The following is an 11,953-nucleotide window of genomic DNA, read 5'->3' as shown; positions in this document are numbered from 1 at the left end:
TGAAGTTTTCTTTTGTGTCTGCTTCATCTCAAGATTTCTTCCTTATATCATCTCAGGGAGTTTTTCTGTAAAGCTGCTTTGTGACATTTGTTAATATACTATAGAAATGGAATTGAATTGAATTGACAATAAATACATATAAAAATACAATAATTGTAGGTCTATTGGTCTTATTGCAGAACTTAAAGACCGACTTTGCAAAATAGAAGTCAGATTCTTTCCCCTGAAAAGAATAGATGTCATAAAATTTATAATTTGAGTTCATGCGCACATGCTGTCAACGATATGCGGATGAATGCAGTATTGCCATAGAGGTGAAAGTCATCTCCATGAGTGCAAAAACTTAGCCCACATTTCCAGATTTGCCTGAGATGATGAAGTGAAGCAGACCAAGAGCTGAACCTTGAGGGATACCTTGAATGTCAGGAGCAGAGTGAGATTTATTTCACCCGGTGGATCTACAGCAAGGCCTGCCAGGGAGATATGAAGCAAGCTAGACAAGCTTTGTGACTAGGTGTACTCTAAAACACTTTAGCTTGTACCTTGGTTTATTTTAGCAGCTAGTGGAAGTGTGATGTGCGCAGGGCATGCTGACAGGTTGATTGGTCGTTCACACCCTCTGTCCTCCCTTCTTTTCCTGCACATAAATGTCAGAGAGGGAGAGTCTCCTGTCAGCTCCCCTGTGGAGGAGTGAGATTCTACACTCACTTTCCCAACACCTCCCGTCATAACCAGCACATGCTGCTGTTCTCTATATAGAGCATAAATGTTCCATGCAATAACAAAGGTGCTAGATCCGCTATTGCCTCGCGCCATGTCGCCCGTAGGAGGATGACTTGATAATGCTGTCAGTTCTTAGAACATATGATCTGACAGCTGCTGTCTAAGCCAGTGTTAAAGTGTGTTCCTGTTTCAGCAGCTCTCTTTCTCTTTGTCAAAGTGGCAGCAGAATAACAACCATCCATCCATCCGTTTTCTGTACTGCTTACCCACATGGGGTCTAAGGGAATCTGGGGTCTATCCCAGGGGAATTGTGGAATGTGGTAGGGGCACCCTGGATGGGGTGCCAACCCATATTAAGTGCACAATCACTCACACACACACACACACTTGTATGGACAATTTTGAGAGCCAGTCAAAACTGTAGGACCCAAAGGAAACCCCCAAAGCATTCAAAATTTACACACACCTGGCAGAGGCAACTCCCTGTGGAACCACCAACCCCATAGGTGCGAGGCAAAGATTACAAACTACTAAAAACACTGTTAGAGAGAAGAGACTTACTCTGAAATCAGCCTAATCACCTCTGAATTTGAGGAGACGAATAAATGTCATTTTCCCAAAGAAAACTCTTCTAATTAAGTCTCTCCACAGGTGTGTAACAGAAATGTGTTCATCAGGAATCCATAAAATAATTTGGCCGGGGTTTGAAGAGAAGGCCTGAAGGCACACAAGCAGTGATGTTAAAAGAGATGTAATAGAGGTTGTCTTTTTGTATTGTGTTTTGTAAAGGAATATTGATTATATATGTAGTACTGTGATTGTGGAAGCTTTTCTGCTTAGTCCAGGTATCCATCTGTATATGTATCTGGTTAGTGCTTTAAAAATCCATGTCTATGTTTGTATTTGGGATTTAAACCCAAAGTGGGATTGACATTTTTTTTTTTTTTTTGCTTCTTTAATTAAATATGAACCTTAACATTATGACATAGGTAAAATATCAGCATGAAGTGTGAGTTGTGGCCCTGACAGTTCCTTAACCGTGGCTATATCACTTTAGTTCCACTATCATTATTATGAATATTTCTCTTTAAACCTGCCGTCTATATTTTCTTATGAATTTTGTTGGTTCTGTGTTTTGAACCTGTGCAAGCCTGAACCCGAGCTTTATATCATTGCTAGCACTGATATTGTTGTTTTGTTTTTTTATGATTTTTTTTTTAATTAATGTGATTCCCAGTCCTGATGCCATGCGAAACTTCCTGTGAAGCTTTTCAAAAAAAAAAAAAAAAAAACCTGGAACATAAGAAACTTAAAACATATGAAAGAATTCACCCCAGAGTTGATAATGCATAACTCCTGCTTTTCAGTTATTATGATCTGATATGGAAATGCATTCATCAGCACATTTGACTCCGTGCTAACATACAGACATGAAGTATTTCTTTTAAACTGTGGCTTTTATGGAAGCAAACCAAATGTTAAATTTTCTGCTTTCCACAGAGTGGTGTCCTGACTGTGAAAGTCGGAGGTGACCATGGCACTTACGTCATCAATAAACAGACGCCTAACAAACAGATTTGGCTCTCATCTCCTATAAGGCAAGCATCTTTTCCTTTTTTTTTTATTTTCTGTGAAAAACTCCAAAAATAATTCTGAAAAAAAATCCTGATATGATCCTCAGCATTATACTGTATGTTTATGTCCTTTATCTAATACGTTATTGTGTCTATAGTAACACCACCACCAGGTTAGACTTAACTAACCTTAGAATATGTAATTAAAAATGTGGAATGATCAAAGTTGTGAAGGTTTCAGCGGGAGATTACTTTTATTTTTGAAATTTTACTACACAAGCCACATTTTTTTTTTTTCATTTTAGCTTCAAGTGATAACAGAAACTACTGTAACATTCTTCTTGTACGTTCCACAACATTACTGTACATGTAACTATAAACGGATAAAACGTCAAAATGTGTTGTTCTTTAATAAATAATTAGTAGTGTTCACAGTGGTATAAGAGGAATAAAACACCCCAGAACATGCTGGTATTGGAACATGTGTAATATTAACTGCTTCACATCAGGCTGTGTTACGCTACTCAGTTGCTGATCATTTTTATGGAACAGTCATTTTTCTTGAGTGTTTTTTTTTCCATTCATTACTTTAAACAGGTCATTCAGTTATTGGTGTTGAAGCTGGAACATATAAAGGGGGAAGTAGGAAAATTTCAGAGGTCTGAGTATGGGCCCATTAATTCCATCTCAGTCTTCATCATTGAACACTTAAAGATTAATCAACATATCATTCAAGCCAATCCTGGTCTTAATACCAGTACCCAGTATGGATTAAGTGCAACTTTTAGGGAAAAAATAGTTTGGACATATTTAGACTTGTGATTTCATATATATTTTTTTCATATATTTTTTTTTTTTCATATATTTTGTTTTTGTTTTGTTTTGCAGTGGGCCAAAACGTTATGATTGGACAGGAGAGCACTGGGTCTACACCCACGATGGCATAACCTTGCATGAACTGCTCTCTAAAGAGTTTTCTGCCATCTTTCATTCAAATATGGACCTGTCGCATCTCCTACATTCCTGACGACGACTAAAGGATGAAGAAACCACCAGAAAGGTGACTGAGCATCAGGAACAAAAATGACACATGGACAGATGTGACATTTACTGTACCTTTGTGCTTCCTTGGAATCAGAAATATTTAGTTGACTCTCATAATGTAACATCTTCTGAAGAAAGATTTCCCCCTTCTGCTTAATGCCATGAACATCCATCCATCCATCCATCCATTTACCTACTATTTTGTTTGAATACAAAACTCTACTCTTGACATTGGTATCTGGAGCATCTAGCAGCACAGATCAGCCTTTAAAGTGCATTTATTACACCTGTCTTCATTTAACCACTGAGGCCAAATCTGTAATGGTTCTATTGTAGCTATTAGCCTATTTAAGCACCGCTTTCTATTCAAAACTCCACTCAGTCATTATGGCGCAGGGCGAGAGGGCTTTCGCAGTCCCTGCCAGCCAATCTGGTTGGATTACATTCAGATTAAAAAAGGTCATTTTTGAACGCGTCCAACAATGAAAGAGACGAGAGGGCACTTTTTGTCATTTAGGGCTTTTCAGTAATTTAGAGATCTGGATACAGCTAGACTACAGGCAGTGGATCGGAGACTGGAGAGGAGAAGAGGGAGGGGATTGTTTGAAAAAGCTGAAGGACCACTGATCAGAGCTGACTCTTGTTCAGTGTTTGTTCAGTATGTAGTGTTGTACATTTAGGTATTAGTGCCTTTTTTAATTAAAGGAGTGTAATTAAAGTATCACTTCATCAATCAGCTAATAAATTCTAGGCATGTGCTAGTCAAAATGTGTCCATGTTACACTTGACGTTGAGTCATCCTCATCTTTTAAACGTTTTTTTTTTTTAATTACCTGCATTTTTTGTTGGTTTGAACAGTGTTGTTGATGTATATCTGCTTATGATAAATAAATTCCAGTCTTATTCATTTCTCTAGTGTCACTTTACTGCTTAATATGTTGTCCATGTTCTGCCAAAACAGCTCCTATCCACAGAGACACTGACTCCACAAAAACTCTGAAGGTGCCTTTTAGTATCTGGCACCAAGACTCCTGCAGCAGGTCCTTTACTGCAAGTCCTGTAAGCTGCAAGCTGGAGCTGCTGTGCATCAGATTTTTTGTTCCAGCACATCACACAGTTCCTCAATCAGTTTTTGGGAAATTTGGGGGCCAGGGCACCACCTTGAACGCTTTAACATGTTCCTGAAAGGCGTGTGCCGTGTGCATTGTCTGTGTGTTATTATGTTTAGGTAGTTTGTATATGTCAGAATGCCTGGACCCTGGGTTTCTCACCAGATCACCACAATCTTTCCACAGCTTGTCTTTTTCACACAGTGCATCCTGGAACCACACACCAAGTATACACTATGCCGTACACATACCTGCCTTTCTATGTGATCTTAAAGAAACAAGGACCCATTGACCCAGGCATCCATCAGTAGCCTTGTGCTTAGATGAGCCTTGGGCATCTAGCAGCCTGTCAGCTTTGGTTTGTGGTTTGTTCCTCCACAGACCACTGTTGGTTTCGGAGAAACTCTGACCCAGTCGTCTGGCCATAATGATTTGGCTGTTGTCAAAGTCACTCAGGTCTTCACACCTGCTGTTTCTCCCACAGTCAATATGTTTACTACAAAGAAACGACTGTTCACTTACCGTCTAATACATCTCAGACTTTGACATGTGAACGTTCTTCACTTCATCTCTGAGCGCTTATATCTTTCTATTTTTCTAGATATATTATTCAGGGGAAGTGTGATTTAAAATGTAATAAAATGTATAAAATAAAATAGCTATAAAATGTAAGCGATAAAAGGAACTAGATTGTTTTGTGGACAATCCAGAAATTTAGATATAGCTATAAACAAAAAGAAAGTACGAAGAACGTGTTCTTCAATTAATAGTAAAAATGTTCTAGTAATAATTGCTGTGGTCTTAAAGTAATAAAACACAAGCTGTTCTTGGGAAAGACTCCACGTTGCGTTAGGTCTCACCATCCCATCATTAATTCTTTTCCTGTTCTTAGCACCCTACAAAGTCTTTCAATCTTGACTTAACAATTTCTTTTGCCTGTTCAGCTAATAACAATTTGGAGCTTGTGTTTTATGTATGAATGTTGTTTCTTTATTCATAGCCCTGTAGACTTGCACACCCGCAGGTAAGACTCCGATGAAATCCAGACAGCGCTTATTGACCTCCTTTGAACAAACGGGGCTATGCAAATCTGTCAAGGCACTTGTAGCACCAGGCCAGAAATAGCTCAGGTTTCCATGGGAACGGTTTGTATCCTTATTAGTCAATCCACCCCATCACGTGATGAGGTCTTATTAATTTTAGCTTCAAACTCATCAGTCCGTCATTATACGACCACCAGGAGAAACACACATGATCAGCTGAATCCAAAATGTATCCTTGTGTTTGTCTCTAGTGTGGCTGAAGCATGGAGGGGGCACGTGATTGGCTGTGGAGCATATTGTCAGGCAATCGATAGTGCCCATCATGAACACCTCACCACGCACTCCACTTATTAGCGCTGTTCGCTAGTGGAGTTTTGTTGTAAATTCCATGTATTTTCATTAGTGATTCATTTGATTTTGGTTTTACCATTCATTCATTCATTCATTCATTTTCTACCGCTTATCCGAACTTCTCGGGTCATGGGGAGCCTGTGCCTATCTCAGGCGTCATCGGGCATCGAGGCAGGATACACCCTGGACGGAGTGCCAACCCATCGCAGGCCACACACACACTCTCATTCACTCACACACACACACACTACGGACAATTTTCCAGAGATGCCAATCAACCTACCATGCATGTCTTTGCACCGGGGGAGGAAAGCGGAGTACCCGGAGGAAACCCCCGAGGCACGGGGAGAACATGCAAACTCCACACACACAAGGCGGAGGCGGGAATCGAACCCCCGACCCTGGAGGTGTGAGGCGAACGTGCTAACCACTAAGCCACCGTGCCCCTTGGTTTTACCAAACAAATGATAATTGACCTGTATTTAACTTTTCAACCACCTGCACGTGGGCCTATTAGGTGCTTGCTGCTCCTTAATAAGATGTCCGCATCCACCGATCACTCTTAAGTTTTCACTTGGTTCTAGTCTAATCTGGAAATGATCATGCAGGAGGAAGTCTCCGATAAATAAAAATGTCATCTATTTAAAAAAAGTGAGAATGGGGATCAAAATAGAAAACAGTTTAAAAGACAAACAGCAGAGGAAACTTGAGTTACTCAGTAAAATACCAAAGCTGTCAGATTATTTTCCTAAAGCTGATGATGGAGTGAAAGTTGACGTACTGTAAGTGAGGTCTTAATAGGGCCCAGTCTCTGGTATCAAGTAAACAGTTGTAATCTCTTTCTTTGTCAAAGTGGCCATTCAAACAGGTTCTTCTTTTTAATCCAGTCAGTGGATAACTTACACTATACCACTTACTACAGAGACCATTAACCTTGGACTGCCTCATTTGTAGGTTTGTAGACCTGATCAAATTTAGTTTTAAGCCTTCCAGATTATCCAGGGGTCCACAGAATAGCCATGGATCATCTGAGGCTGATGACATTGGTCTAATCCTTGTTTGCTGATAATGTATTGCACCTTGCATGTGATGAGCTCTACAGAATTATCTTTCAAATCAGGATGCATGGAGAACAAGGAGAGGAAAAAACTGAGTGGTATCATCGTCTTATCAGAGATGGGAAATGAATATCTCCAAATTCCAGGTCAACGAATGCAGTTCCAGCACTGCTATCATCTAAGATTATCCTCAGATGCTGTTTATATTCAATGTGACTGATGTTTTTAATTAATTTCTGCTTTGATGTGTAAAAATGCACGTGGTGTTATATAATGCTGTTAAATTGCTTTTGTACATGCTCATTTGTGTGTGGTGAAGTGTGAAAAATCTCTAATCACTAATTATAAATTTTCTTTTTTATTGTGTAAATTAATTTTATTATGAAGCTGCAAGTAGCGAATTGCGGGGTCCAAGCCCCTTTGTTATTAAACAGTACACCTCATGGCCAGATCCTGCCAATTTACATAGGATGTGTAATGTACTATAAATGAACATAACATATCGTTATGACAGTAGCTATATGTAACCATATGTACCATATTTATTTATTTATTTATTTATTTATTTATTTATTTGCACCCAAGTGTTGCTGTTATTTGTGTTCAGGTCTTCCTCATTGAACATTTAATAAGTTTTGCAGGAACAAATTATCGTTAAATCTATAAGGAGTTTAGAAATTGCACTGATTTATAAGTTTCTCAAAAGCTACTGATTTCACAAGACCCCTTGAATATATACAGTTGGTGAAAGTATATTATTTATAATCACACCCTCTGGTTTCTTTCTTATATAACTATTGTTGCCTTCATTATTAAAAGTACTATACAAATAAAACTCAATTACATTTTTAAAAATAACATTGTTTTTTCTGCTAGTTCTTTGTTAACATTAACATTTGGCAATCCATTTATCCAGAGAGACTTACAGAGTCAAAGTACATACTGTACATTCTTTTTAGACAGAATGTCAAAGAAAGTCTGTAGAGTTTAAAAGTTAAAGTTTTAGAAGACACCGATGTCAAAATCTTCTGCATTGTCCTCTTCCTAGTAAAATTCCTAGTAAAATGGATTTAATACCATGTTTAGTAACATTTATGTTTGTTAATGAGGAAGTCAATTGTTTAGTACCACTGGAATAGTTTCTTGAGTGTAGCTGCTTTTCCAAGATGTCTGTCAGCATAATAATATCAGAAAATATGTTAATTTTAGAAAGTACTGTAAGTTTGTGGGTCATGAAAGACATCAGCAAATCTGTGTGAGATTAGTTGTAAATGAGGAAGGAGGTAGTAGAGGAAAATAGTCAAACATGCCGAAGCAGATAGAATAAGGAAACTGTGTCAATATTCCTTACTTCCTTTCTAGAGATGTGGAGAGATCGATTACTATAATACACCTGTGTTATGCAGTGGTGCACTGTGTGTGTCTGTCTGTCTGTGTGTGAGTGTGCGTGGTGTGTGTGATGTTAAAAAACAGCTTAAAAGTGGCTATCATGGATATAATAGGTCCTCCAGCTCACAGCTCCAAAAATGAATGGAGATACAGAGTGTTGTCACACCTTTCTGAGGTACTCAACACCTGGGATTTTGCCTCGACTTCCTTCCTAGAGATGTGGAGAGATCTATTACTATAATACACCTGTGTTATGCAGTGGTGCACTGTGTGTGTGTGTGTGTGTGTGTGTGTGTGTGTGTGTGTCTGTCTGTGTGTGTTGTGTGTGTGATGATAAAAAACAGATTAAAAGTGGCTATCGTGGATATAAAAGGTCCTCCAGCACACAGCTCCAAAAATTAATGGAGATACCGAGTGCTGTCACACTTTTCTGAGGTACTCGACACCTGGGATTTTGCCTCGCTTTCCAAAACAAAACAGAGCTGACTCCTGTAATGGGGTAAATACACACATGAAGGTAAAGGGTACGTCTGCTACACATACTGTATTTTATTTATAAAGACACATACAGTTTGTGAACGTACTGTGTGTGTGTGTGTGTGTGTGTGTGTGTGTGTGTGTGTGTGTGTGTGTGTGTGTGTGTGTGTGTGTGTGTGTGAGAGAGAGAGAGAGAGAGAGAGAGAGAGAGAGAGAGAGAGAGAGAGAGAGAGAGAGAATTGCTGTGTCATTTTTAAATTACACTTGTCCATGAACAATAAATTGCAAGTGCAGTTGATTAAAATTCTCTCTTTTCATGAGTATTGATGATTTGGGGCATCTTTCAGGAATAACACTGACCTTCTCTTGACTTATTTATTGGTACTACTTATTATTACTCTTTTGTAATTTATTCCTATTACTTATTAGAATATAAATAATATGAAGAATGAGCAGAAGGTGGAATGGTGTATAAATGTAAAAAAGAAACCTGGAGCACAGTGAAGGCTTTGACACCCAACTGGTAGTCAGTGGAGGTCCTACGGGACTCAGCTCATGTTTAGGAAATTGTTCAGTGTTGATTTTTTTTGTCATGTAATGTATCACTCCATAGCGATGCTTAGGGACTTATATGAAAGTATAGGCACTCAGGGCTTTGAGAATTTGTAGTTTTTCATAAGTATCGGTGCTTTTGTCCTAGCTTACTAGGGGCAAAATATTCATGGAAACGTTCCCAAAAGAAAAAAACAGAAATAGTTACATTTTCCTACTTATACTTCTACCTTCAACGTATATAGTGATATCAAACCCATTTCTGCACCAAGTGTTTGTTCAAAAGCCTCTAAAATCTGAAGGTGATATCTTAAAAATATCTAAAATTCTGTGTGAGGTTATCAACACACGTCTCACACTGAAAGCCAACAGTGTTCAGACTCAATAATTATCTGACTTATAAATTACATATAATGACATTTGTTTACACTGATTGAAAATGGCGGATAAGTCTGATTTCCAAATTTCAACCTATTGCTTAAAATGGTTAAAGTTTCAAAATAAGTTCTAATTATTTGTTTATATTTATACTGTAATATTCAAATTTCAGGTAGTCAGTGTCCCTTGGGTTGTGGTTGTGGTTGTGGTTGTATGCGGTTGTTGGCTAACCATTGAAAGGATTTTGAATTATTAAAAGGTGAAGCTTGACTTCATGTTCTCATGCATAAGAATGCTCTCTGACGCTACACACGAAGCAGATCATATTACACTGATTGGATAGAACAGCATCTTTATCTTTCTCAGTGAAGCAGTGTCTGCTAGTCCGGTGTAGCTGGATCTTTGGGGTTGTGTCCTCCACCTCCATTAGACCAAAATTTCTGCATTCGTAGACATTCAACTAGGGTCGAGTCAACAGAGTCAGGCCTCTGTTGTTGTTCTCACTCATAGGTTCAGGTGATTCTGTCCTTGACTCTGCAGTTATTCTGAGATGCCAGCTCATGCAATCCTTTAGTATCAGAAATGATTTTATAAACAGGAACAGGAAGTTAAATTTGTAATCCATATTCTGTGTGTTTTGACTTCTTACTCATGAAGTGCATTAGCAATGTGACAAGGTCACCCCCTTTGTCTTACTCTGTGTTAATAGTCTAATTGTTTTTACTTCATGTTGATCACTGATGCTAATTAGCCTTAATGAATTTGCTTTTGACAAATTAGCTTTTGTTTAACGTCTTGTAGTCATGCCTGAGCGCACACCCAGAATACGCTCGATACACTAACCCTGTTTGCATAATGCTTCTTCCCTGTGAGGGTGCATTCATTAGATTTAGTAAAAGCACTACAAGGGTGCAAGTTGGAGAGCTGAGACGAATACTGAGCGCTCCTATAAACCTGCTGACTGCCAGCAAGAGGATCATGACTTATAATCAGATGTCTCTATCTCATCTTCATCCATCCATTTCTCTGTGCTTTCTGTCTCCTTGGCTCCTAGATGTGACCTTGCAGTCATCAATCAAGCTTTGCATATAGTTTAGCCTGGAGATCTATTTAAAGATGTTAAAAGAACCATGGACCTGCGTTGTTAACATTCATGACCTAGGTTTCAATAGTATTAGGATCTTTTAGTGTTAAAATCTCTAGCGTTTTCTGGAACGAGAGCTTTAGCAGTTGTATGACATTCGTTGGTGGGGAGATTTTTTACATCCAGTTCATTTCAGTCTCAATTGATTTTCCATATAGTGTGTGTTTGTCAAGCTCTTGATCTCATTTAGCCTTAAATCAAACTGTCCTCAATTTCCACTGGGACTTTAAAAAATGTCTTGTAAAGAGTGACTGCTTACAGTTTCAATTTTTATTTTTTGGTCGTCACTTTTGACTCAAGCTCTGACATTTAATCCTGTGGAAGTTGTAGATTAGAGTTATGAAATCTAGCTGATGTGGTTCTGGGTCCATTACCACCACTTTCACCAGGATAAAACACTTACCCAAGAAGTAATGTATAGTAATGTATATCCGTAATGTATAGTAATGTAAATAATGTATCCGTACTTTCTTTCTTTCTTTCTTTCTTTCTTTCTTTCTTTCTTTCTTTCTTTCTTTCTTTCAACTCTATTTTTATAACATGGACAGTTGCAAAATGTATTTTACAGTGTATAATTGTATATGAAATATATCATATGAATTTAAATTAGCATTTTATATGCAAATAAATCAAGTAAACAGTAGTGTCCCTTGTTCAGGATGTCTTCTTTCTCTTGTGATCTCTTTGGATCCTATCTTCTGATACTGTCCTCATTAAACAGCATGCAAACCAGTCTCAGGGCACAATCAAACACACACACTCACCTATTCACACACTATAGACAATTTAGAGATGATAATCAGCCACAACACAAGTCTTTGGACTCTGGGAGGAAACCCCATTACCCAGATGAAACCCCTAAAGCACAGGGAGAACATGTAAGCTCCACACACACAGGACAGAGGCAGGAATCAAACCTCCAACCCCACAGATGAGAAACAAACATGCTTTCCCTGACACATTCAGCATTAAACAGCATTTGCTTTCATAAAAAAATGTTTCATTTTGCATTATATATAAAGATATCTAAAGAGTGGATATCTAAAGATGTGTGTGAAAGTATGTATTTCAAATGTTAAACCCTGTAAAATTTCCCCTGTTCTGATCCCTT

General features: G+C 38.3%; 1 protein-coding gene across 2 annotated transcripts in view; it reads left to right on the top strand.

Moving 5' to 3' along the window:
* fxn (frataxin) overlaps window positions 1-4,248 on the top strand; it is a 14,449-nt gene extending 10,201 nt beyond the window's left edge. For both annotated transcript variants that reach the window (XM_027133210.2, XM_027133211.2), the window contains exons 5-6: window positions 2,224-2,321; window positions 3,186-4,248. In XM_027133210.2, coding sequence (XP_026989011.2) covers window positions 2,224-2,321; window positions 3,186-3,324 — 237 coding nt within the window. In that variant the 3' untranslated portion in view covers window positions 3,325-4,248. The remainder of the gene's footprint in view (window positions 1-2,223; window positions 2,322-3,185) is intronic.
* The last annotated feature ends 7,705 nt before the right edge of the window (window positions 4,249-11,953 follow it).

The sequence above is a fragment of the Tachysurus fulvidraco genome, chromosome 14, assembly GCF_022655615.1.
Source record: "Tachysurus fulvidraco isolate hzauxx_2018 chromosome 14, HZAU_PFXX_2.0, whole genome shotgun sequence".
Classification (NCBI taxonomy): Eukaryota; Metazoa; Chordata; class Actinopteri; order Siluriformes; family Bagridae; genus Tachysurus; species Tachysurus fulvidraco.
The sequence above is the reverse complement of the archived record's forward strand: the minus strand, read 5'-3'. Positions and strand labels throughout refer to the sequence as shown.